At 44.1% G+C, this 26,990-nt stretch overlaps 2 protein-coding genes across 3 annotated transcripts in view; both read right to left on the bottom strand.

The window, feature by feature from the left end:
• LOC139759014 (G-protein coupled receptor GRL101-like) overlaps positions 1-26,990 on the bottom strand; it is a 215,754-nt gene that overhangs the window by 9,835 nt on the left and 178,929 nt on the right. For both annotated transcript variants that reach the window (XM_071680901.1, XM_071680900.1), the window contains exons 19-25: positions 24,820-24,891; positions 22,120-22,191; positions 21,097-21,168; positions 14,539-14,737; positions 7,841-8,039; positions 5,678-5,917; positions 3,447-3,670 (exon numbers count right to left, since the gene is read on the bottom strand). In XM_071680901.1, the coding sequence (XP_071537002.1) occupies positions 3,447-3,670; positions 5,678-5,917; positions 7,841-8,039; positions 14,539-14,737; positions 21,097-21,168; positions 22,120-22,191; positions 24,820-24,891 (1,078 nt within the window). The remainder of the gene's footprint in view (positions 1-3,446; positions 3,671-5,677; positions 5,918-7,840; positions 8,040-14,538; positions 14,738-21,096; positions 21,169-22,119; positions 22,192-24,819; positions 24,892-26,990) is intronic.
• Positions 10,605-14,210, bottom strand: LOC139759294 (uncharacterized). Its single transcript, XM_071681431.1, has one exon. It carries the CDS (start codon positions 12,826-12,828, stop codon positions 11,554-11,556), a length of 1,275 nt encoding a protein of 424 aa, XP_071537532.1. The 5' UTR covers positions 12,829-14,210; the 3' UTR covers positions 10,605-11,553.

Here is a 26,990-nt window from a genome sequence, read left to right as displayed (position 1 = left end):
ATAAGGGGGATAAGAGCATACCAATTTTGTAACGTGTGACAACATTAAGCAACATAGATATTGTATAAGAATGCGAGAAGAATCGAATGCCTTGCTTAATCGTGTTAAAGATTATGATCCTTGTATTGACTAAAGTAATGCTATCTCAGTTATTACCTATAAATTTTGTACCACGAGAAATATCATTGGACTACCGCCGACCAGCACCAATCAGTACAGACCAACCGCTGTCCACTTTGGACAAAGCAGACAGTGGCTGGTCTATACAGATTGGTGATAGACGGCGGAACTCAAAGTGCGATGCTGGGATTTAGATCACTTTAAGTACTGGCACCTGATGAGGTGGATTGTCTCCACGAAACATGTCGTGCCACATGCAAAGAAAAATTACATGCTGAATGAAGATGTATGAACTAAGTGCGATTTCAACTTCATAACTACAGTCACGGACAACTGATATATTATAATCAGTTTAAGCTGAGAGTAGGTTTTCCTTAATGCACGTCAAACTGAAATCGACATCATATTAAGAGTTTAAGAGTTCTCAATCTTCTTTCCTATGTCCACTGATTTTCTATATCATTCTAATTTGAGGTGGATGCTCTACTATCATTCTAATTTGAGGTGGATGCTCTACTACCAGTTGTCCAAAGTTATCCATTCATTTCAATCAAGATTTCGTCTTCACAGAGGCATTATCAGAAATCTACAAAAGAGAAAAACTGCGTCACAAAACATGGATATGATATGTATAACGCAATCAAAATATGAAAAACACCGGAAAAAAAGCACAGTACATAGCACATAAAAGTAAGGGAAAACACTAAAAGTGAAATAAATTAACAATATCACAAAGGATAGTAGGAGTCACAATCTAAACACAAAATATGGAAACAAAAATAGAAAAAAATACAGTTGAGAAAACACAACAATATTAAACGAGGTAGGGATATAGAAAGTCCATTACTAAATACGCTAAGTATGGCCAAAAGAAACGGCTATTGTTCGGATGTGGAGCTGAGATCAGGTTGGGCTCGTCTGATTCTCTCTCATCTTCGTACACAGGACCAGGTTGGTCAATGGCGCGTTCTTGCTGTCTAGAATGGCTTCTTGGTAGTTTGTGGCGAGTAAGTGACACGTACCATCCGTCCTAAAACAGCTTTAGGTCTACGTCTTACTGGCGGGCCATGAAAGAGTTGTATGGCGTTGGTCATGTTTGTCTGGATGTTGATGACAGGTGCTTTCTCTCCTATGTGACTGGCATCTAATATCTGTAGTCTCCTCTGATCACTACAACTAGTAATGATTTTGGTGTTATTCACTATAATCTCCCTCGTTAGTCTCGTTCCATGCTTTTGTTCATGATGTATGATTCCACCTTCTTGTAAGTGGAGCGAGAGGCGGCGGCTCAGGGTACAGGTTGCAAGTCCAAGTATGTGGTGAGGCTGACAGTCCCCAATATTGCATCGGTACTCGTATACGACATTGGTACGATTCACACTTCCAGAGCGAATTACCATATTGTTTGCTCGTAATGAACACTCAGTATTGTATTTAGTGATGAACTTTATTCCTACCTCATATAATAATTAATTGTTCTTCCATGTTTCCTCAACTAAGTTTTTCTATATTTCGGTTTCTATATTTTGCTTTTAGATTATAACGCATATTACCAGTCATGATATTGTTAATTCGTTTCCCTATAGTGTTTACCCTTGCTTTGATGTGCTATGTGCTGTTTTTATATTTTGTTTGCATATTACATATCATATCCAAGTTTTGTGACGCATTTCTTTTTTTCAGATTCTTGAAGATGCCTCTGTGAAGGCGAAAGCTTGACTGAAATGAATGGATAACTATGGACAATCAGAGAACATGAGAACGATTAACAACTCAAAATATGCTATTGTATTCAATTCTATGTGCATCAAAGAAAAGTTGCTCCCAACTTATACGAGTATATATATATATATATATATATATATATATATATATATATATATATATATATATATACCTACACACAGCTTTCCATGGTTTACCCCGGACGCTTCACATGCCTTGATTCAATCCACTGACAGCACGTCAACCCCTGTATACCACATCGCTCCAATTCACTCTATTCCTTGCCCTCCTTTCACCCTCCTGCATGTTCAGGCCCCGATCACACAAAATCTTTTTCACTCCATCTTTCCACCTCCAGTTTGGTCTCCCTCTTCTCCTCGTTCCCTCCACCTCCGACACATATATCCTCTTGGTCAATCTTTCCTCACTCATTCTCTCCATGTGCCCAAACCATTTCAAAACACTCTCTTCTGCTCTCTCAACCACGCTCTTTTTATTTCCACACATCTCTCTTACCCTTACGTTACTTACTCGATCAAACCACCTCACACCACACATTGTCCTCAAACATCTCATTTCCAGCACATCCATCCTCCTGCGCACAACTCTATCCATAGCCCACGCCTCGCAACCATACAACATTGTTGGAACTACTATTCCTTCAAACATACCCATTTTTGCTTTCCGGGATAATGTTCTCGACTTCCACACATTTTTCAAGGCTCCCAAAATTTTCGCCCCCTCCCCCACCCTATGATCCACTTCCGCTTCCATGGTTCCATCCGCTGACAGATCCACTCCCAGATATCTAAAACACTTCACTTCCTCCAGTTTTTCACCATTCAAACTCACCTCCCAATTGACTTGACCCTCAGCCCTACTGTACCTAATAACCTTGCTCTTATTCACATTTAGCGTCCGGGGTAAACCATGGAAAGCTGTGTAGGTATGTATATTTGTGTGTGTGGACGTGTGTATGTACATGTGTATGGGGGGGGTTGGGCCATTTCTTTCGTCTGTTTCCTTGCGCTACCTCGCAATACGCGGGAGACAGCGACAAAGTATAAAAAAAAAAAAAAAAAAATATATATATATATATATATATATATATATATGTGTGTGTGTGTGTGTGTGTGTGCGAATATAGTGCATGTGAATGCGCACTTCCATATAGCATACGAACACCCAACAGCCAGGATCGAACCAGGGACCCCTACGTGGCAGGCGGGAGCGCTACTGCTAGAGCTCCCGCCTGCCACGCAGGGATCCCAGGTTCGATCCTGGCTGTTGGGTGTTTGTATGTATTGTATTGAATTAACATTATACTGAAACCTATTACTAAGTAGGTGGAAAATGGTGATTCTAGCACAAGTTCTGCTCTGGGTTAGTCTGCCAACGAGCTAGGTTTAAACCCAAGACCATTGCTTTGCTATATACGGTGTTCCATAAACTCGGCAATGTAACCCATCCTCAGATAAAGATTCCATATGCCATTAAACGAATTCCATTCCCTCTGTACCAGCGTGTGAAGGGCGATATGATACGATGAGGAAGAAGCAAGCTACCGTGGAGGAGTTGCTGGAAACAGTGGGACGCCTCACCTTGGGTGGGATGGTGACGCCGCAGAGGGAGGCGATGCCCAGGAATATAATGGGCAGCCAGCAGGCGGCGTCTGTAGCCACGATGAGCGTCATCCTCCTTGCCATGCCAGCGTCACCGGCCCGGGCCTCGGCGCCCATCCGTGCTGCCGTGTGGGTGTCCCGCGCTGCCAGGTACATGAGCACGTAGCTCACGGCGATCACCCCAAATGATAGCAAGTTCAGTACTGGGAAAACAGAGAGAGTTGAGATCTCATGAGACGTACGTACAACTGTGGCAGAGGAAAAGGTTGTGTATGATTATCCAAGACTCTGGTGAAATACATGTAAAGAAAAATACATATATGAAGGGGTATCTTAAGAGTACATATGAAATGACTTCTCGTAAAATGGCTAGAAATACGTACAAATTGAAGAATTCAAAAAGAAATAGTACCAAGTAAAGGAAACAGCAGTGGCCCATGGAGGATTGTGAAGTATGAGAAGGAAGGCAAACAGATGATTTCTGGATAGATACGTACTTGTATTCCTTATACATAAATACGGGGGCGCAAATAATGTTATTCATGGGCTTGATGGTTTGTTAAGTACGGTGATTTCAAATCCTTGATTAGCATATCATTCCATATGATAATAATCCTGTTAGTACCTTACCCTAGCCGAGGTCAAATGGTTTTCCTCGAGATCGTATTCATTGCTACGGGTGACATTATAAACCTAACCTTAACTTACTGCTGAGACCAAGGCTGTCAAAGACATCTGTAATTTCGAATATCTTCATCAAAGCACTTTTAGACATTTCCTTTTTCTTCTAAGCTAAATAACTCGTTTAATCAGTTCTCATAGAGATTGTTTCCAAGTCCGTGGCACGTCTTGGTAGTTCACTGGTGCGATGTCTTATGTCATCATCTTTCTGCAAATAGAACGACCAAAGGCAAGCACCATATGCAAAGTGGAGGACGGACGTACCAGTGATTTAAAAAGAGTGACGATTATTCCGTAGACTTGAGTTCGAATGCCTTATAATTGGGGTCTAGAATCTTGTTCACCGTTTTCACTGCTCCTATGCGGTGTTCACTTGATCTTAGGTGACGAGAGATCATTCTACCAAAGATTTTTTTCCTTCTAAGTCTTTAGCAGCTTAACAGAATTCATGTTGTTTTTATTCATTTCACATTCACTGCCGGTGTACATGAAACTTTCCAGTAATCAATGCAGATTTTTTTTTTCTTTTTTTTTTTTGCTTCCTGAAATCCCAGTCTATTGGATTTTCCACGCCAGCTTCGAACGCAAAATGTTCAATTTACAGAAGGTGACTTCGGTGTACACAGTCTCCAACCAGCCTTCTCCTCGTGCCCCTTGTCATCAAAAGATTCGACAACGAAAGTTTGGTTGTTCATGGCAACAAACACATCCGTTTGAGAAGCTTTGCATCTCGCCACCTTGTTTCGAAGGGCGAGTCTGCCTAAGATGGAAAAGACGGATTGATTGGTCAGGGCGGCCCCAGCACCTACGTGAGCCATAAACTTTGACGACGGCTGCTCACTCCCTGACGCCCCCAGCAGGATGGTTTCAATGAAATCTTTATGCACGTCTTACTCTGCGAGATGAAGTACTTTATCGACAGCAGCAGTGGACTTCGACTTCTCCATGATTTTTTCTTTCTTTTTCGGGCACGACCTATAAATTTTGGGCCTATCAGGAACACTTCTGACCTACCAGTATGCTGGAAAAGCTATATATATGTATATAAGATATCCGAAAAAAAAGTGAAAATAAGAGAAAAAATGACTGATAACGTCATTTCTTTCGTAACCGACTGAAAATGGCAAAGATTACAATTGTTCTATGTTCTATGTACTATGTTCGACGGTGATTGGCTGGTGGATATTGGACCAAGTATTCAATATTCTTCACATCAACTTAATATAGTCATTGTGATTCACTATATGGATCGTCTACTATGTATATTGTTCACAGCCAAACTGTGGATAACAGAGTTGGAAGATAACCGCAATCATCTCTAGTTTGACTAGGCTTACTTTGTTACAGATAACATGAACAGAACCATGACTTTTGGCTACTTCTTTTACGGTCTAGGTAAATGTAAAGATACATTCATAACCTTAAGAAGGAGTGGCCGGCAAGGAGCGACTAAGATGACTGAGGAACAACTGGATGACCGAGGAACAGAACTGGTTATGGTTAAGTGACGTTTAGTCTCACTGACTCACCGAGGAAGATGAAGACTGCGTACTCCCAGCCACTCGGCTTCTCGTTGGTGATGTGCAGCGCCAGGCAGACGCCCGAGCGGCCGTAGAAGTTACTGAAGTAGTCGAGGTAAGTGAGGGGAAGGCCGGAGAGGATGGCCACCAGCACCCACACTCCAGCCATCACCATCCGGATCACGTTGCTCTCCATCCGCCGCACGCCGAAGGGGAACTTGATGACGAAGAGACGATCCACAGTGATGACTGGGGGAGCGGCAGAGTCATCATCCGCAAGGAGAACACCACACAACAGTAACAACAAAACCAAAAACATTAACATTAGACGTAAAAGATTTCTTTAATGACCATGAATCAAGACATTATTAACTGGTAGAATCAGTTCCGTTTCTGTTCAAAAAGCAAAATGGTTTCTTTTTTCATAAAAACAAAGCATTGATATACCCAATCTAAAAGCAGTAGGACAGTTCTCACTCCTCCAAATATCGTCCTGTTAATTGGACTTCTATAATTCCCAAAACTTTTGAATCTCTACTCAACTACCACACCACCAAACATCTAGACTTTCACAGACTTCTGTCTGATCATCAGTACGTCTTCCATTGGGCAAGATCCACCCGCAACATCCAGTCTAACAATTTCTACCACAGAATTAAGATTACCTAAAAGAAAGACAATCCAGCCTACTCTTTCACTGTTAAATGGAGTGGATCCTGAAATCACTGTTCGGTAAGAATATCTCTCCATAATAAACAGGATTCAGAGGGGAGACAAGAATGACGTTGTTAACTTTCTTTTTTACGCAACTATCTCGAAAATAATGTTTCAAATGTTTTGCCGCATTTCGATGAAATATTAAAAGAATGAGTATGAATTCCTGAGTGAAGTAGATACAGATTGGGATAAGCCTACTTTGTATGAGCTGCCCCTTTTAATACAGACGTATAAGTGGAGTCAGAGAAGCTTGATACTGCAAGTAGCACGTACATCAATCTGCTATAAGCCATCCTTCGCAAATACACATCATGCCGCGTTTACAAATAGCCTTAGAATCATTGTTACACTTCTAGTCATCGAATGTTATTGATCTGTGTTAGAACTACGGCAAAGTAATGTTTGGGATTTGAATATAAGGAAAAAAGAATAACTAGGATTAGCATCTCGTGTTGAAGTGCTTTATTGTTTTAGTCTAAAATGCCTTCGATCATTTATATCTAAGATAGCCAAGAATGTACGAGATCCTACATGTCTAGGTGAAAGAGGCAGTGGTTTGAATAAGGCGAGACCCCTTCTAGTCGTGAGTTATATTGTCCAAGAAGAAAAGAAAATGAAAGTAGAAGAACTCAACATTGCTCATCAGCTGTGTATATCTCTTTGCTTATGGCCAGTAGTTCAGTTGTGACACCTGGTGGAAATATAAGCAGTCAGTAGTGAATGACAAGAAACTCCTTAACCTTAAACTTATCTCTTAGTAAACTTTGAAGACTTTTTTTTAGCATCATACCCACTGATGTGCACGGGCACTTTGAGAAACTCAACATCTACACTGGATGTAAAGCAACGTAAAGGTGGCTAGTGTAACCTTTAGCTACCTAAGCAGGATACACCCTGGCCATGAAAGGGTATTAAAGATTCAGCCTCTAGTTTGATCCTGATGCAGCCACTACATACTGAAGCAAGACTTAAATGTTCATTCTATAGTTAGGCCTCGACGCATCAGCTAAACCTTCAAGTCTTTAGGCTGGCCCTGATGCAGGAGCTAAACACTCATTCTCCATCTTCGGTTACGAATCAGCAACATTCATTCTGTCGTCTGTTCCAGACGCATAGGCTAAGTCACTTAGCTCCCATCCTGAACCACAAGGAACAATCAATGTTAACCTCTAGTCTAAGATTAATCATAGCATTCTGTTTCTGTCTAAACCCCGAAACGGCAACCGGATAGCAATCCACTAGCCTGGTTCTAAGGCAAGACCAGATATACATCCGCTACCTTGGCTCCTTTAAAGGAACGAAACAACCTATTTCTAGCCTTGATCTAAATCAGCATCTTAACGCTTTCCATCTAGCCAGGCCAGTAAGTTGTATCTAACAGTCAAGTCTCCAGCTTGAACCTGAAGTTGGAACTGAACATATCTCTACCATGGCCTCTGTGTAAGGGCACCTTACCCGTCAAGGTGAAGACAGAGAGCTCGGAGGAGAAGGTGCTGATGAAGCCAGCTAGCTGGCAGAGCGAAGACGTCCTCCAGGAGAGCTCGTAAGCAGCGTACACCCCGCGGTACTGTAAGTCCACCACTGCCACGATGATTAGGTAAACTCCCATCAAGAAGTCGCCCACACCAAGGTTCACAATCAGGAACGAGTGCATCTGGTGAGCAAAAAAGGGGAAAAATATATGAACCACATGAGAGATATCGAGAGATATTATACCGATCAGTGTTGTTAGAGAAGGCAGTGCAAGTGGGAGAGAAGCATATGAACGCAGTAAGTCAAGGGCAAGTGTGCTATACAGTTATCAGGTGGAGAAATTAATGAATTACATGAGACTTACCGTAGGTCAGATGAAATGTGCTTCGAATTTTATGAAGCAAATCACCTCTGCTAGAAGGGAGCTTTCACATGAGATACGCTTTGCCGCTTCACGCCACCAGACTTTAAAGAGTACGACCAACCACATGAAAGTAACTGAACATTTTGCACTGCTAGAAATATGTAAGCCACAAGACGCTACAGAGCGTAGGGTGGGAGAGGTGGGCATGTGAAAGCTCCCTTCTAGCAGAGATGATTTGCTTAATAAAATTCGAAACACATTTCAACTGACCAACGGTAAGTCTCATGTACTTCATTAATTTTACGTCAGCAAATCACACCTCTGCTAGAGGTCGCTTTCCCATGAGGTTTTGAAGCCATGTGGGTGTCGTACTGTAGACATGCAGAGAAATGATACAAGCAGTAACCAACTGCAATATAGTAAGAAATTTACATAGACATGGACCAGGTGACAAGAGACAACATCTCCTATGCAAACAAAATGAACAGACTATTGAAGGACAGCATCTTGGAAAGGATCGTGACTCGGGACAATCTCCTTGTCATAAAACTTGGCAAAAGTGGCAGCCCTGGACCACCCAGCCCTTGCCATGATGTGTCCAATCGGTAGAGCCATGGCTTTGGCTTTCGATGCAGCTGCAGGCCGAACACTGCCCGCTGAATACTGGCTGGAGTCTATGCCCGACAGAGAAAGCACTGTTCGAATCCACCTTGCAACAGTGTCCCTCGTTACATGCTTGTGGGGCTTGATAAAACTTAGGAGTAACTTCCCATTCTCCTGATGTGCAGAATTTCTGAACTCCTCTGTCCTAGCAATATACATTTACAGAGTTTCACATACACACAATCTAATGCCAGTAGAATATGCTTTAAAGGTCACAAACCGCACATTGAACTTTGGCCTGCACTGTTTAATAGTTTCCCCTAACCAAACACAAACAGCCTGCCCAAAACTAATATTCTTCAGCAACAAACAATGCAAAGTTTGTATTCTGGCAGCCTGCGTAAGTGCCATCAACGTCACAAGCTTCAGTGTTAAATCCTTTAAAGAGAGGGAGGACAAAGGATCCATGGCACGCAGATGCTGTAGCACCTGCTGAACATCCAAAGTTCTTGTATACCTAGGGACAGACGACCGCAAGTTAAAAACTCCCTTGAAGAACCTGGTGACAAGAGGATGGCTGCCTGCACTGCAACCATCCACAGTAATCCCCAGGGAGGAGAGTGCACCCCTGGCAGTGTTGATTGAAGTATAACTAACACCTCTGTGGGAAGTGACAGACAGAAAAGTCACAATACTAGTTACAGTGGGAGCAAAGGGATCGATGTTCCGGCTACTACAAAACTGTAACCACCTGTTAATATGTGGCTGGTACTGCCTCGCAGTCACAGGTCTCCAGGAGGCAAGGATGATGTCCGTACCTGCCTGAGAAATGCCTCTGTCTCGCAGACGTTGCAGGAAAAGAGGCAAGCCATCAGTCGGGTGTGTCGGAGAATGGTGTGTTCCTCCTCCGTCGATGCAAGACGTGTGCCTCCCTCGGAATCAGCCGTGGTTCCTGGACCAGCAAAGTGAGTCGAGTCCCCATCCAGGGCTGGGACGGCCAGAGAGGCAATACCATCCACCCCTTCGCTGACTCTGCTCGAATTTTCTGTAGGCACCTGGCAATCAGAGCAAAGGGTGGGAAAAGGTAGAGTAGTTCATACTGCTACCAGCAGATAGAAAAGGCATCAAAATGTTCTGCATCTGGGTCAGGTTTCCAGGAGCAGAAACGAGTCACTTGAGCATTCAGTCTAGAAGCAAAGAGATCAATGCTCGGAACCCCAAATACTTCAGAGAGGGCCATAAAGAGTTCTTCATTCAATTTCCACTCATGCCTGTCACTGAATGTCCGAGATGCAGCGTCTGCCATGAGACACTTTACCTGGTACATGAGAGCAGGTAAGCCAGATATCATTCACCGCGCACCACTCCCAAAGGTCACGGCAAATGTCATTACACAGTGAGGACCGTGTGCCGCCCATTTCATTGACATAGGTCACCGCCGTCGTGTTATCACAAAACATCCGAACATGTCGTCCTTTGAGAAGAGATGCAAATGAGCGCACTACCAGGGAGATGGCTTTGAGTTCCTTTGCATTAATGTGCAAGGCAGATTCTGACAATGACCATCTCCCATTAACTTTTTATTGATTGAGGTGGCCACCCCAACCTAAATTTGATGCATCAGGATACAGATCCAATTCTGTACCCTTCCGAAAAATCTGTCTGGTTTGCAATGCAATGTGAGATACCCACCAAAGCAAGTCCAATCTCATGAGTGACCACCATCCACTTGTCAAAGTTACCTTTGGCGTCTCTTAACGCAGCAATATTAGAACATTCTAACCGCCTGTAATGCAGTTTCCCCATCTCTGCTGCTGGAACGGCTGCAACTAATAGCCCAACAACTCTGGCCACATTCCGAATTTTGGCTCCGTCACTATGTAACAATTCCTCACAGCATTGTAGTATCTTGTGTATCCTACGATCATGTAAGGTTACTGTCATAGTCTCAGAATCTATAATGTTCCCCAAATACTCGAAGCTCTTAGTGGGGACCAAGACAGATTTGCTTTCGTTAATACAGAAACCTAACTTCTTGAGCAAGTCAACAGTGGCACGCACACTCTCACAACATCCATCAAAAGTGCAGTGACAAATAAGAGTATCATCATTGAAACTCGAGTTGATATGTCCTCTCTCTCTAAGTACAGCATAAACAGGTTTCATTAATTTAGTGAACATACGGGGACCATCCGCAACCCCATTAGGGAGACACGTGAATTGATAAAATTTTTCCTTGCCACTTGAAACACAGAAAGCGTTGTTGCTCCTCAGCTATCTTAACAGAATAATAGGCGTGCCGCAAATCGACAGAGGCCATGAAGGCACCGCTGATAAGAAGACGAATCGCTTGCTCAAAATTTTCCATCTTGAAGTGTTTGTACTCTAAAAATTTATTAAATTTTTCCAGGTTAAGGATCATCCTAAACCCACCATCCTTCTTCCGTCTTAAGAAAATAGGGGAAAGAATCTGTCCCTCCTGTCTCTGGGTCTCCTTGATAACCCCCAGACTCAAAAGCTGTACAATTTCCTGGCAAAAAAATCTCCTTTTCCTCGACATCAAACACATACTCAACTTCTTCAGCAAATAATGGACTAATGTTAGCAACATCAATATCTAAATGGCAATGCTGAACAATATCTAAAATATTTGGATCACTGGTAACAGCATGCCACTCATGTACAAAATAGTGAAGTCTGCCAGCTTGAAAAGGATGACTCACCTCAGTTACTGCCGGGGATTGTGACCCCGGCCTCGGGAGTTTTTTGTCCCAGGCCCCTGCCGTGAGAAGGATTGCCGGTGCTCACTCCGGGGACCATGCGTGCGTTGGCCATATGGATGAAACCTGGCCATAAAACCCCTGTATGGCAGTCTCCCAAAAGAGCCCCTAAACTTGCCAGGACCAAACTTCGAGGTAGAGAGCGGTTTCCTTGGAGCAATCTTACTCCTTAACTTTTCAGACTCCTCAATGTGCTTGGCTGAGAGTGAGACATCATCATCCCCAAACAGAAGACGAGTCATGGGCACCTTGTCTGAACAGAGGTGAGCATACTTGTGGTTAATTTCGCGCTTGATGATGAACCGGCGAGCCAGATTATTCTTGTGATTAGCATGACCCAGGAGTGCCAGGGCACCATTAAGTATGCCCACTTCCTGGGCAACATCTGGTTGGCTAGTCTGGGCGATCTTGTCAAGCACTGTGAGTGACTTAGTCAAAATTGTGGCAGCCGTAATAATGTCTTTCCCAACATCCTTCAAACGGAAGTCTGCCTTCTTGGCATCAGTCTTCAATGCATCTAAAACTTGCAAGTTGCAATCCACGGGCGCTGAGGCATGACAGTTATCTGGCCTCTTAGCTGCAGCATCCTCCAAAATCTCCTTATACTCCTCCTCTCGCAAGCCGTGAGCAAATACATGGTTAACCATATCGGCAACATGCTGGTCAATGCCATCAGACACCTCATCCACAGGACCGTAAGCCCTGGCGCACTGCAGGAGAACACTGTCAGGCCGCCCGTCATTCTGAGAGACACAATCATCACTGGAAAGGTAATGCTCAGCTGGAGTAAAGCCCGAAAAACCCGTGGGCGAGCGCGAGGGAGGCACCACCTGGCTAGAAAGGCCAATGTTTACATCGGCGGCCGCCGCGGCGTCATCAGCCCCCCGACTGGGGCCTAAGTTCCTTTCCTCCATCATTTTCTCCACATCACCACGTAAAGCAGCCAAAGCGTCCATCACCATGTTCCATGGCGGCGCAGATGCCTCATCCCGTGAGGTAGAAGGTAAGGAACGTGTGCAGTGCTGGGAAGCAGAGTCACCGCCATCACCAGTGACGTGACCATGGGGCCTATTGTTACCGCCCTGAAGAGCCTCCCGCTGAGAAGGGCTGCTCCTGGAGCTAGTCCTATGCGAGGAGCCTTTCCTCACATGCCTGGCATGTTCAGAATCTCCCTCCTTACTCGACCTCCGTATGCTGGTGGAACTGTCCGGGACATCCGACATGGCGGCGGCGACAACAAGGTGGCGGTGCAGGTCAATGTGAGAGTCGTCAACTCCACAATTGCATCAACCACGCACTTCCCTCCCCGCTCCTTAACGGATCACGGGTGGTGTTGCAGCCAGCCCCAAACTGTGTCACAAGCTGTAGCAAAGCCTTTCCGCTCCAGAAGGATCACGGGAAGAAGGCTGCCAAGCTCGCAGCTGCAGAAAACCGTCTGGACGGCACGAAGGAAGCACAGCAACTGGTGGCGTGAAGCGGCAAAGCGTACCTCATGGGAAAGCGACCTCTAGCAGATGTGTGATTTGCTGACGTAAAATTGAATTTCTTAAGAAAGATGATAAGTGTTGCTAACTAGTTACTCAGGATTTGCAGTGTACGCACGGCTCATACTGACGTACCTGGCGGAAAAACAATGAATTCAAGGTGAAATTTTGTTGGGCACACCCTAAGGGTATGTTTTGTGGAAGAATGGTGACAGGAGTTGGTGCTATGCACAGGGCATTAGACTAAGGTCGAATGATGTGGTTTCAGGAATAGATGAAGGTGTATGGACCTGGCGTTTACTTTGGTGACTGCGTAAGAAAAACTCGAGGAAAGAAGATTTTGTAGGTGGCATATTTGGAAGTCATTACAGATATATGATGTAGAAGCAAATCTATCCAAAGCAGTGAGTAAGAAGCGAGGAGGGTGAATAATTACAGGCGAAGCTGGGTTTGCAATAATGGTGTGTGATGCCACTATGGCTGTTTAAATTGCTTAAGAGGGAGGTGAAGTTGAGGGTCTTGTAAAGACAATTGAGTCTGTAATCTTTTAAAGGTGGCTCCTGGAAGGGAAGCCACTCGCTGTTTGCTCATGATACGGTTTGGTGAAAGACTTGAATGCTTGAATACAATCGTTAGTGTCTAAATTGTGACATTTGCATGAAAGGGGGATGTTGGGGGTAAGTGTGAGTAAGATAAATACGTTTAACAGAGAAGAGAGACAGGCTAGCTGGAGTACGAGTTTGAATGGAAAGAGTCTGGAAGACACACAGTGTTTTAAACGTATTAGAATGGACATAGTCATGTGTGAGTAGCGTAGATCTCAGATGAAATAATATGAAAGAATGAGGACGTGTTGGGTGTGATATCTTTGAGGAAAGTACGTGGTGTAAGGAGGGTAGATCAAGTAAGGAATAAGATAAGAGGGAGGCGTGATAATAAGCAGTGTGTGACTGTGAGTAGTATTTTTCTTTGTCTCTGGCCATCTCTGTGGGCCTCCTTCTGTATGTGGCTATGATCCCCACCAATGGCACTTGTATTTGGCGTTGGCCTTGGTATTCCACTCTCCGTCCTGCAGATTTGGCTCTCATCCTATCTATGGTCACTATCATGGTCCATTTTCTTGTTGTGGTCATTGTCGTGGTCATTGTCATGTATGTGTGGGGCCAAAGCCTTAGTCTTTAACCTGTTAGCGTCATAGTGTGTTTATGTGGGGCGTGGAGGCCTCTGGTTAGCTCTGGAGAAACTCCTTGGACGATAGTACGTACTGCTTTCCTCTGGATAATTGTTTTTGTGTATTTTTCCTCTACTTCCACAAGGGTTCTCCACCTGTGTGTATCAAGTACCTCAGTACTCTCAGTCTGTGTGTTGCTACTATCATGTCCCTCTACGTGTATTTGGTAATGAGCATTCCAAGTGTGCATGACATATACTGACCCGGACACAACTCACCTTGTTACCGCTGGAGTAGAGGCTCCTCCAGAGGATGACGAAGGAGTTACCAAGGAGAGCTATGAGCCCGAGGATCCAGATGCACACACGAAGTACCAGGTTGGACATGAGGTCTTCACAGGAGGAGAACTCGTCACCCTCAGGGAGGCACTTCTCGACGTGGCGCGCCAGGCAACACAGTCGCCACTCGTCTGTCTCCCTGCCGAGGAGGGAGCTTAGCTGGTGCTCAGGTAGGGCGGTTGTTATGAATGTGGACACATGACGTGCAGGTGGGGAAACTGCCGGAGCGTAAGTAGGGGAAAGGTTTTGGGTACTTATTGAGGCTGTGCCTTTTAAGCTCGAATACATGAACGTTAGGGAATCATGAAAAGCTTAAGCAGGGGAATTGTAATCGAATTGTGTACAAGCTACGATAGGATTATGAAAGTCGAAACAAATGATAATCATTGGTTCAAAGTTGGGGAGACTACTAGGAGTATCACTGGATTACATAGTAGCCGATAGGCGGGCAAAAGGGAGATTTTTGTATGTTAATGTGCTGAGAGAGGCAGCTGGTGGGATGTCCGATCATTATCTGGTGGAGGTTATGGTGAAGATTTGTAGAAGTCGTCGGAAAAGAGGAAACCGAGCTGGGTAAGAAGAGGGTGCGGAGAGTAAATGAGTATGGAAAAGAGGTCTTATGTGAACAGATATCAAGAGAGATTGAGTGTTGAATGGCAAAAGGTGAAAGTCTACGAGGCTATAGGAGTTGGGTGACGATTGGAAGGTATTTAGGGAAGCAATTCCGGCACGTGCGTGAGAAGTGAGGCATGCGGAAGATGGAAAGAGAAAAGGTGAGAAAGGATAACGTGTGGTTCGTCAACTAAGTAAAGCTCTTAGTGAAAGAGAAAAGGGGTACATGTGCGGTACTTACAGGGAAAATTACAAGAGAATGCGGTAAGAGCACAAGAGGAAAGTGTAGGGGTTGAAAAAGAGAGCAAATGAGAGCTGGGATAAGAGTACAATAAACTTCAGGGTGAATAAGATGCTTTGAAAAGGGTTAAGAGTATGAAGAAAAAGCAAAACAACGAGGGATTTCGGTGAAGGGAGCAAAGGGAGAAGTGGCAACAAGTAGTGATGAGATGGGGAGGAGATGGAGCGAGTGTTCTGAGGGACTGCTGGATGTGTTTCATGGCAAGGTGACAGATATAGGGTGTTTGGGTCGAGGAGGTATATAAGAAGTGAAAGGGTCATAGCGTGTGGTTTGATAACTTCTACTGCCCTCGGTAGTGACATTAAACTACCGCACTGCAACTTTTCCCTCACCAGCCTCTTTCCCAACTGGCACCAGCCAACCCAGTCCCACAATTTGTCCTTACAGACCCGCCCCCTCGTCTACTTCTGAAATAACCTCTAATGCCTCTGCAGAGACCACTACCTATTTCACTCTACAGTGTTCCCTACATTCCTTTGTTTACTTCCTGCATCTGATACGTGGCTTTTAGGTTACTTATTCTGAAATGTTCTTCATCCCAAATCTCTCTTTTGTTTTTCTTGATATGCTACCAAATCCCTCTTTTGTTTTTTGATATTCTACTTTTCGAACTAGTTTATCTATCAACAAAAGAACCTGATGTTCTCGTCCAACACTCTACCAAGGTGGGCTTTCCCCTATTCCATTTACATGTCTTTCCATGGCAAAGAGGCCTCTATCCCAGTAAAATTATCCCATTAATCTATAAAAGACACGTTTTACTCCTCTCAACAGAGATCCCTAGTTCTTTAGTCGTCTTCAGCATAGCTCTTTCTTTTTATGTTGAAGGTTCCGGGTCACAGACAGAAATCCACATCAACGCCGGGCCTTTATCGAAATACAAAGAGAATCATGAAACGGAAAGAAGGAAAGGCAAGGGAAAGTATTTACGAATTTTTTAGAAAGTGAAAGACCTGTCTTTGGAAAGGTGTCAGGTCATAGTTGTTGGGAAAGACATGAGAAGGTAGCGAGATCCAAAGCTTCGACGTATAGGGAAAGAAGCAGATATCAAAACGACCACCCTTGAGATGCCGATGGCCACACAATAATCATGTGACACAGCAGCTTGCCGAGTATTGCGTGGTCTAGCGAAGTGATGGGGGGAACACAAGCAGCCAGCTCTTGGGAGCATAGACGAGAGCAATACCTAAATTGAACCAACATTGCGGTGTAGGTCAAGGAGGTCAAGTTTGGAAGTTATCCTGGGACAGTTTATAAGTCGGACCGCTTTCGACGCAACTCTGTCAAGTAGGGATACAGAGCTAGAACCAACCCAGATATGAGAGCAGTACTCCATACAAGGACGAATCAGCCGGACCAACTGTTCACGGAGCAACTGTTCAGAAGAGAAGTTTCGACATCTAAACAGGACACCAAGTTTCTTAAGAGGTAGACTTAGCTATTCTCGTAATGTGGGGTCTCCAAGAAAGAGTGGAGGTTACAATAATGCCAAATATGTTCATCGAGTCAAGAGGTGGAATTACAGAACGGTCAAAGGAGAGACGAGAGTTGTTAGGAATTTTCGATATGGAGATGGGTAGAAACTGGGTCTTCGAGTACCCTACTGAGGTATCCTGTCCAAATCTGAGTTCATTGATGAAGTTGTGTCAAGACGAGATGCAGATGGAATGTGAGAAGGAGCAGAATTGAAGAATGTGGATGAATGCAGTGATGAGTCGGCAGCGTATGTGTGCATTAGATTATTTGTGGAGGAAAGGAAATTGTTGAATAAAAAAAAGAAAATGTGTAGAGGACAGGACAGAACCTTGAGGGAACACCGCTGTTGATGGAGAAAAGGCGAGAGACGGATCCATCAATAACCACAGAGATAGATCGACCAAACAGGAAGCTTGAAATCAAGGAGCGAAGTGAGGAAGTGAAGCCAAAAGAGGGGGAGCTTAGAGATGAGACCGATGCAAAACCCTGTCAAAAGCCTTAGATATGTCAATGGTTAGGTTAGGTTAGGTAACGGCGAAATCTTTTTCATCAAACGAGACTTGTTGCCACAGTCGCTCCTGCTGAAGATAGAGACTCGTCAACACCAAACGTGCACATCGCTCTGCGCGCGCGTCGTCATACCACGGAAAACGTTAACGCCATTCATGCTGAGGACGAAGTTCAGGTTCAGCGTGCCAAGCGACCCACCACCAGCACCTCTCCACTGGTGACGCAACTCTCAGTAGTGGCAGCTGGACGCGCGCCACACCCGATCCCTCAAACAAGTACCGTTCACCGCTCACCGTCATCACACAGAGATCCTGCTTCGTCCAACGGGAGCACACGGAGACGTGCGCGATGCCCTTCGTGCAGCCGGTATCCACCAGGGCGTCGCAGCTCACCCCGTCCACGACCTACCGAACCATCGGCAGAGCGCATGTTACTGAAGAGTCGGAGAGGAGGCTGGTGCTGATCCCACCTCCCTTAATCCGTTTCCTGTGCACGACGAAGAGACATGCCCTCGGCGGCCACAGGAAAAGCAGCGTATGTTGCCGCGTCCACATCGGGGCCGGTCGCGTCCGGTTAAACAGTCACGGGCGTAGTGGTTGGGCTGATCACAGTCACAGCAGGTTACAGCCACTCGACCTGTTCATCAGCACGCGCAGGGCGCCGCAGCGCAACACTTCCTGCAGCAGCGCTGTCATTCTCCTCAACCAGCACGGCACGAGCGCCGCTCAGGATCTGGCCAATGTCCATGGATTCCATGCGTGAACCAGCCTGTAGGATGCGGTGACCAGCCTCAGGTTGACCCGACGCAAAAGCACAGGCTAGGCCGGTGTCAGACATGCCCACAGACAGCGCTGGCAGAGGACGCAAGTCGTCCAGGTACACACGTCCACCGATCTGACAAATGCGAAGACAAGAGCTTCCTTGATTCTTTCGTATACCAGCATGTTGACACTGCTCAGCTGCTGGTAGACAGCAAACGCACCGCCGGTGAGCCGCAGTGGTATAATATTTTCCAGGACTGACAAACCTCGCAGCTGACACACCAGCTCGAACTGATTCAGCCACTCAAATCACGTCGTGTGACGATCCGTCGACCTTTGGGATCTGCCGGACATCCCTCACCAGACCGCTCATTCAAGTCGCCAGGGCACCGACCGGCCTCCCTTACGTCTTTCCTAACGGTAGACATGCCTATATAGCTTGTAGATAGTCGAACACCAGCACAACGCCCGAAGACTGTCGAGGGTTCAGAAAAGGCTAGAACTCTGGCAGACAACACTTGTTCAGGAAGCTCAGGTTACACATTCAAAGGACGGGTGACAACTGCCCTAATGCAGCCCACACCAACGCCACCCTCACCTCCAACACTCACCCTGGTGTCCGCTCGGTAGTCCGGCGGCGGCCAATAACAAGCTGTGATTCAGTGGCGTGACCGATGACGTCAGTTGCACGTCATCGTGAGCCAATGAATCACCGCATCAACGGATATTGCCTTCCCATGGTTTCATCCTATCATCTATCTCTCGTCATTTCTAATTAGAACTTTTCGTACACATTGTAGAAAAAGCAAGAAAGGAGCTTAATGAGAAAGTTCCGAGTGAAGTACCTCACACAGCTAAGTCAGCTAAATCATGGAGCAGGCATCTTCTTACGTAGCACTAATGTGAATTAGGGGCTCAGGGGAAACACTTTCTCGGATGCCAGGAGAGGTTTGGGAAGGAGTGTATATATACATAGTATCGCTATGTATATAGGTTGCCAAAATGGGGTCAGTTTGAGTCCCTTCTTAAAGGATATTAGTTGATTAATGGAGTGGTTTGGATGAGAAATGTCTTGTGCTGTTGCAAAGAACAGAGTCCCGAGCACATTGAGGTGAGATGACATTGGAAATCATTTACATTCATTGTGCTGGTGCAGAGGGTTTGTCAATGCTAGGAAGCTGATGACTAGGGAACCATTCAGATGAAGCAAAGTTGAAAGATGAACGGGATGAATTGTTTGCAGAAGACACTATAGGAATTCTTATCTTGTCCAAATCTTATGTTCTAAGATCGTTTGATCTGGTCATGGCCTTTGTGTTCATGTTAGTAGCATAGAAAAACTCATGTGCTTATCATATGTGATGTCCGGCACACATGGAGTTCTGAGAAGGAGAGGTTTATCATTCAGGGAGAAAAGTGGTGTGTGCTTAGATTCATGACCGTCAAGAGGTTAAGAGAGCAACAGTAGACTTCTGCGGTGATGCAGGCATTCTATTTTGGATGAACTAGTGTTCTAGGTGTGTGATGTACTTTTGGATGTTTGTTGTTGCTTTTGGTAATGATGCAGTGCTGTGGTATGACTGTGAGGTCATCTGCTACATTCTGTGGAAACAGATGTATGGTCGTGTAGAAAGAGCTTGGAAAGGGATGGAGAAAGGACTGTTCCTTAGGGAACTCCACTGTAGAACTGGAGGAATTTAGAAGCGAACCTTTTGTATATGACTGGTTTAGCGGCCATCTATGAATCTGGCCAACTATTACTTGTCATCGTTATGTAACGTGATGTTAAGTTGCATTTGTGTGAGATTGTGTCCTGGGACAGTGTCAAATGCTTTGTTGATACCTACTGCCACCTTCATTGTGCAGAAGAAGAGTTGTGGTTGACTGTGAGTAATGTGGTGGTAGAGTGACACGTCTAAAGCCAAGTTGTATAGGTGAGAGTAGAATAATTTCCTTGATTTATCTTTTCAAGGGGATCGGATATGGCCAACAGCAGCGTTATAGGGCGGTATAAGACAGGGACATTCTGGTGACTTGAAGGGATTCAAGATGCGTACTATGCTAGAAAGCTTCCAGGTGTTTGGGGTTTCAGTGTGTAATCATGCACGGTTGAAGATACCTGTTAGAAGCTGAATTGCGATAGGCTCAAAATGTTTAATGTAGGAGTTGGAAATATTGCCATAGCCCATTGCAGGGAAGCTCAGTAAGGCTTTAATTGCACTGCGAGTTTCAGTAAGAGTGAGAACAGTTTTGACAGAGTTGATTTTGTGTAGGTTTATCGGGATTTCTGTTCAGAGGTGTGTGGCTGGTTTGTGGCTAACTTTCGAATAGTGTTTCATGAATAAGTTGTGTGTTCTTCAGAAGGAATGATGTCGGTTAGTGTTAGTAGAGCTTCATAGGTGAAGGCTGGGGTGCTGTGAAAGATGTGGTCTTTGTTCACTGATCTTCAAAATTGGTTGCGTTGGATTCTGTGGTCAATAGGGTTGAGGTAGGAGCGCCAGGTTTCTGACTGCTTTCCAGTGATAAAGAAGTAGCCCAGGTCATGGAAAGGGGCCGCATAACTGGGGTATGGTAAAGTGCAAACACAGCCAGGAGAGCGGCGGTGGGTTATCTCTCTGAGATGAGGGAAAGGGCAATATAGCCAGGGGTCGTGGCTTGTGGCTACATTCTTAGGATGTGAGGAAGGGACATGGAAATCAGAAGCGAAACAGGGAGCCACTTAACAGGATTTGCAGCAGGGAGCTGTAGGCCTATGCTGGTGGTAGGGACTAAATATACTAGGTGGTGACTGGAAGCTACACATACATGCTAGGGCGTGGGAATAGGACACATACTCACAGGTAGCGGAGCTTTGGTACATGGTGGAACATCTTGTCACTCAGCAGTTCGATGGTGTTGTGCGTCAGGTCCCTGAGAGAGAGAGAGAGAGGAGGAAGACCAGGTTAAGTCTCCGGCAGCCATGGTCCAACACAATCTAGTCTGATAACATATCATCTGGTTTATTTGAGAGAACGAAGGTTAGTTAACGGAAGATTGATAACTTCTGACTAGAGATTTGATGATGAGAGAATTCGCTTATAAGAACTTGTGCAGATTGGAAGTGTAACTGATATAAGTCATAGTTAACTCTGAAACTAGTTACCAGAAACTTTGACTGGTAAAAGTTTTAGCTGACAAGAAGGGGTTAACAGAAAGCTTAACCAAAAGACAATTTGGTAGTTGTAAACTTTAAAAGCGGGTGGTTTAGCTGACGGCAGGTTTATCTGGTATAAACTTCAGCTCAAAGATCGTATCGATGACAGATGGTTTAGTTAATGAAAGGTTGAGCGGGTGAGAGGTTATCTGATGGTAAATTCAACTCAAGGATGTTTTAGATGATAGACAGTTTAGCTGACGAAAGATTTAGCTGACGGAAAGTTCCGTCCATGGAGAATTATAGGAAACGAAATTTTTTATTGACTGAAAGTTTTTAAAAAGCAGGAATGACCTATTAGTCAGTATCATTGGAGAATTTCCAGCCCCCTGGTCCCTCCCATTTTAGTCGCCTTCTCCCCTTTCTCTGGGGATAATATATATTTATTCATATCTATTATCCTCTGTCGCTGTCTTCCGCGTTAGCGAGGTAGCGCAAGGAAACAGACGAAAGAATGGCCCAACCCACCCACATACAAATGTAATTACATACACGTCCACACACGCACATATACATACCTATAGATTTCAACGTATACATATAGGTTCTATCAGCTACCTCATTTCATCCAGCAACACTTGGTACACTGTGAGTTAGAAGGAAGTACTGAGAAATAGATCTATACATCCAGCTGTGTGTATGTTGGATCATCGCTAAGAATAACTTACAATTTCTTAAGGTTACGTAGGCCAGTGAAGGCACCATCGCCCAAGAACGTCAGCAGGTTATGGGAGAGTGACCTGTAATTATAACAATAATATATTAGTTATATTCATAATACATTTTAGTTATAAACGAATGTCTACTCATTCATGTAGCTTATCATATCTCCTGGATCCCGTCAAGAGAAGCTCCGGCAGCTCCAAGGCTGCGCTACTTCCACTGGGAGGGAAATGACCGACTCCTTTAAAGTGAGAATCTCTTCGAGGACACTGCTCTTCCAATATTAGAACCTAGCTATACGTGACATTTTTTTTTTTTTTTTTTTACCAGCGGTGTAAAGACTCAAGCAGGAAGAGTCCGGTGACACCCATAGAAGATGGAATCAAACAACAAATACAAAAGCATGGAACGAGACTAGGGAGGGAGATTATAGTGAATAACAACAAAATCATTACTAGTTGCAGTGTGATCGGAGGGGACTACAGATATTAGAAGCCAATCACATTAGAGAGAAAGCACCTGTCATCAACATCCAGTCAAACATGACCACCGCCATGCAACTCTTTGATGGCCCGCCAATACGACGTAGACCTAATGTCATGTTAAGTCAGATGGAACACGTCACTGATGCGCCATAAGCTACCGAGTCCGTAATTTCAGGGCGGGAGGAGCGTGTTACTGACCCACCCTTTCCTGGGTTGCGAAAGTCAGAGAGAATCAGACGAGCCCGACCTGACCTCAGCTCCAAACCTAGACAATAATGGTCTCGCTTGGCCAAATATAGAGTATTTAGTGATAGACTATTTATATTCCTACCTCGTTTAATATTGTTCTGTGTTTCTTCAGCCGTAAGCTTTTCTACGGCATAGAGGGTTGCGCATCTAATTGGAGTAGGGAGTGGCTCACTGACAGAAAACAAGAGTTACATCGGACTGGCACAATGTAGCTAGTGGTGTTCCTCAGGGGTCAATCTTGGGACCGCTCTTGTTCCACATATGTATTAACGATTTGAATATGGGAATAACCAGCGACTCAAGTAAATTTGCCGATGATACAAAAATAGGGGCAGTAATTGACTCAAATGAAGATTCAGTAAATTTGCAGGACTTAAATAGATTATCAGAACGGGCGGATACATGGAAAATAGAATTCAACATAGATAAATGCAGAACACTTAGTATGCGTGAAGACAGAAACACTAACTACAAACTGCACAATATTACTATCAGCAAAACAGAATGCGAAAGAGATTTAGGAGTACTAGTGAGCAAGGATCATTAAGCCGCGGCAAGTGTATCAAAGTGTGTAATAAGGCTAATAGGATGATGGGGTTCATTAGCAGAACTGTTAGCAATCAAACTCCCTGAATATTATTGCAACTTTATCTTGCGCTGGTGAGACCACATCTGAAGTATGTGGTACAATTTTGGGCTCCATACTATGCAGTTAATATAGATTGTTTAGAAAGACTATAAAAGCGAGTGGCAAAAATGATCCCTGGAATCAGAAGCCTCACATATGAAGAAAGGTTAAAAAGGCTGAATTTACACTCATCGAAGAGGAGGAAGGCTAGAGGGGATATGATAGAGGTTTTGAAATGGGTGAAGGGAATTAATAAAGGTACATGACTAAAGTTCTTAGAATGGCGCCACTGGATAGGGCAAGAAATCATTGATTTAGATTAGAAAGAAAATATATTCAGGTCGGATGTGGGTAAACATTGGCTCGGGAATAAGGAAGTAGATTTGTGGAACAAGCTGCCAAGTACAGTAGTGGAAGCAAGGTCTTTAGGTAGTTATAGACGAAAGTTGGATGTGTTTATGGATTCAGGCAGTTGGTTGTACGATGCTCTTATGTTCTTATGTTCTAAATTCCCTATGCTTCGCTAACATTTCTTCCGATCTCCCATTAACTGCATTGGTCGTCCAAACCTGAACGACAAATATCACATCCACTTGATTGTTTGCAACTATGTCGTCAAACTTATCTAGGTTATGGTCTATCCTAGCACCTGCATAATGCAAGTGCTTCCTATTTCTACCCTTCGCTCAGAATTCCTGGTCCTGATGTCTGACTTTAGAGTCCCCAACCAGGATGGTGTTACGATCATCCTGTCCTTCATCATCCAGTATGATAAACCTATTGCGAGTGGAGAGTTCGTTCGGTTGTTCGGTAGTGTGAACAAAAGGTCTCCCTCGCTGGTTGGAAGGTGGAAGTATCTTCCAACTTCGTCTCAACTGTTGCTATACTACCATCTAAGCTATCGACCTTAGATGGTATACTAGTGTGTATTTTCTGTATCGCAACGGCTTTCGCTGCCAAGAAGCCAGCTTTCTCTTCCTTCCTTTCCATCCTAATATCTAGTTTCTCCACCCACCGAAAGCCTATCAAACATGTATCAGAACAAACAAGAAGTGTACTCACCTTCCTCTCTGAGGAGAAAATCTGTGGTGAACTCCCGATGACGTCTAGGGAAGGTAACTCGAGAAGCTAGTGCCTTCTTCTAGGATGTCACTAAGATTCAAAGGATTTTACTGGGATTCAAGGGATTTCACTAAGATGCAAGTGGGCCACTAAGCGGCACACGGTAAGACCTGTTTGGAACTGGGTCGGCGAGAGAGAGAGAGAGAGAGAGAGAGAGAGAGAGAGAGAGAGAGAGAGAGAGAGAGAGAAATGTAGACGTCAACAAGTAAGGGAGAACTTACAGTGTGGTGAGGTTCCGTAGCCCAAGAAAAGCTCGATGCGAGATATGGCTAAGGCGCTGGTGGCTCAGGTCCCTGTGGAAACGAAGGAAGACAAATACGTAAATAACTTCATCAGTTGATCTTACCTGTATGTTAGGGTCAGCGCCACTCCTTCTCTACGCTAAAGGCCAGCAGCAGACTTACAATCATATACATCGCAGTTCAGCGCCATCAACGTGGTGGATTAGCAATGAACAGTTCACTCCAGGATTGGCCGGTAATTAACTTCCGTTACGTTCGCTTCAATTTGCATTTCGCACACACCAGCCATTGCCACTGACGAGATGAATTGTCTATATATATATATATATATATATATATATATATATATATATATATATATATATATATATATATATATATGTATATATATATATATTTCCTCCTTTGTGCAACAACACTGTGAGCCATAGGGAAGACTGACAATCTCATTTCAGCGAGAAATTAGTTGCAGATGAGAGAGAGAGAGAGAGAGAGAGAGAGAGAGAGAGAGAGAGAGAGAGAGAGAGAGAGAGAGAGAGAGAGAGAGAGAGAGAGAGAGACTATGCAAATTGCTTTCTAACTTGAATTTTATAATCATATTCATTTCTTTTGTGCGTGTGTGTGTGTGTGTGTGTGTGTGTGTGTAATTACCTACTATACACTATGGGGGGAGAGAGTTATACAATCTTATGATCTAATCTTCTGAGCTCACTTTACCTGACAAGACTTGCCATTAGGCAAGGCTGGTGCGTAGCGCACCGCAGAAAAAGATATGTATACAGTAATTCTTTATGATCCAGGTACCGTTGTGTGTTGAGTGGAAGATGGACTGAGTGTGTGTGTGTGTGTGTGTGTGTGTGGGCTGAGTGCCAGCAACCCACATGCAGGAAGTCAGAAGCCTACGGGAAGGAAGGAGAGGTTGTCTTTGATCGATCTTTGGTTCGGTGAGTTCACTTGACACGAGCTACGATAGACCGAGTGCGATCGTGGAGTTACCTACTTAACGTAAACTGTACGGTTAGCGAGTTCTGTACGTGTGTGTGTGTGTGTGTGTGTGTGTGTGTGGCCTCATCGTGTGATTTCCTTTTTTCTTTTTTCGGCTGTCAGGCAAACTTTCAAACCCCTGTATGCTGCCTACATTCACTAGGCCACAATGTAATTTAATTCTATATAATTCAGTAACTCAGTAATGTAATTTAATTCAGTAAAAATAGACTTTGAAACAGGTAAATGAATATTGTCCAAGAGTGCAACTAAATATTCTAAGAGGTCATCAACTGGGAAATTTTGCGAACAGAGATGAAACGTCAAAGCTAACCAGTTTGAAATCGTAATCAACATTGATATCGTGAACCTTGTTCACTAAATCTACATTGTTCATGACGTCAGAATGTAATATCTTACCCACTAATGAGTTTGATAAAGAAACCAACCACTCTAACAATTCATATGTGATGGAGCCCACTGAACTCACCATGACTCTTGCTGGAAAATTTGGTTTATGAAGGGGACAAAGATGACAAACTTTTGATTGGAGAACCATTTCAGTTCAACAACAACTTTAGTTCTTTATCAGAATAAGAATTAACTGCTTCTAGTTGATTTTTGACTGAGTTTAAAGAACGTTGTGCCAGCACTTAAAAGATCATTCATCTTAAATAGATAATCGCTTGTGCTCATAACGCAAACTGTGTTACCCTCATCTGCTTTAGTAATTTGTATATCATATCTTTATAAATTGTTATTAGCTCTCATAAACCTTTTAGGACAATTAGGATTAACTGGTTTTGACAAACTAGGATACACTAAACCTTCACAGAGGGTAATTTCATTATTAGATAATTCAATGTACTTTTCTCAATTACAGAAAGAATATGTGATATCAGCTGAGTTGGTCTCCTTCCTTGTCTAGTTGCTTATTGGACAGGGATTGTGGTGTTTATAGTCCAATCACTGTTTTCGATGAGATGTTCTAACTTACAGTTCAGTTTCCTTTGAAGTCTATTCCGTTCACTTACCAATCTGTTATAGCAGTAGTCCAACATACGGTTCTTCCATTGTGTCAGTATAACCAATTGAAAGGCACGTTTCGTCTATCTTGGAATGTGAGTAAGAGCAAAGTTATTGGGTTCAGCAGGGTTGAGGGAGAA

This window comes from Panulirus ornatus, chromosome 32, assembly GCF_036320965.1.
Source record: "Panulirus ornatus isolate Po-2019 chromosome 32, ASM3632096v1, whole genome shotgun sequence".
Lineage (NCBI taxonomy): Eukaryota > Metazoa > Arthropoda > Malacostraca > Decapoda > Palinuridae > Panulirus > Panulirus ornatus.
Note: the sequence above shows the minus strand (reverse complement) of the source record. Positions and strands in the feature narration are given on the sequence as shown.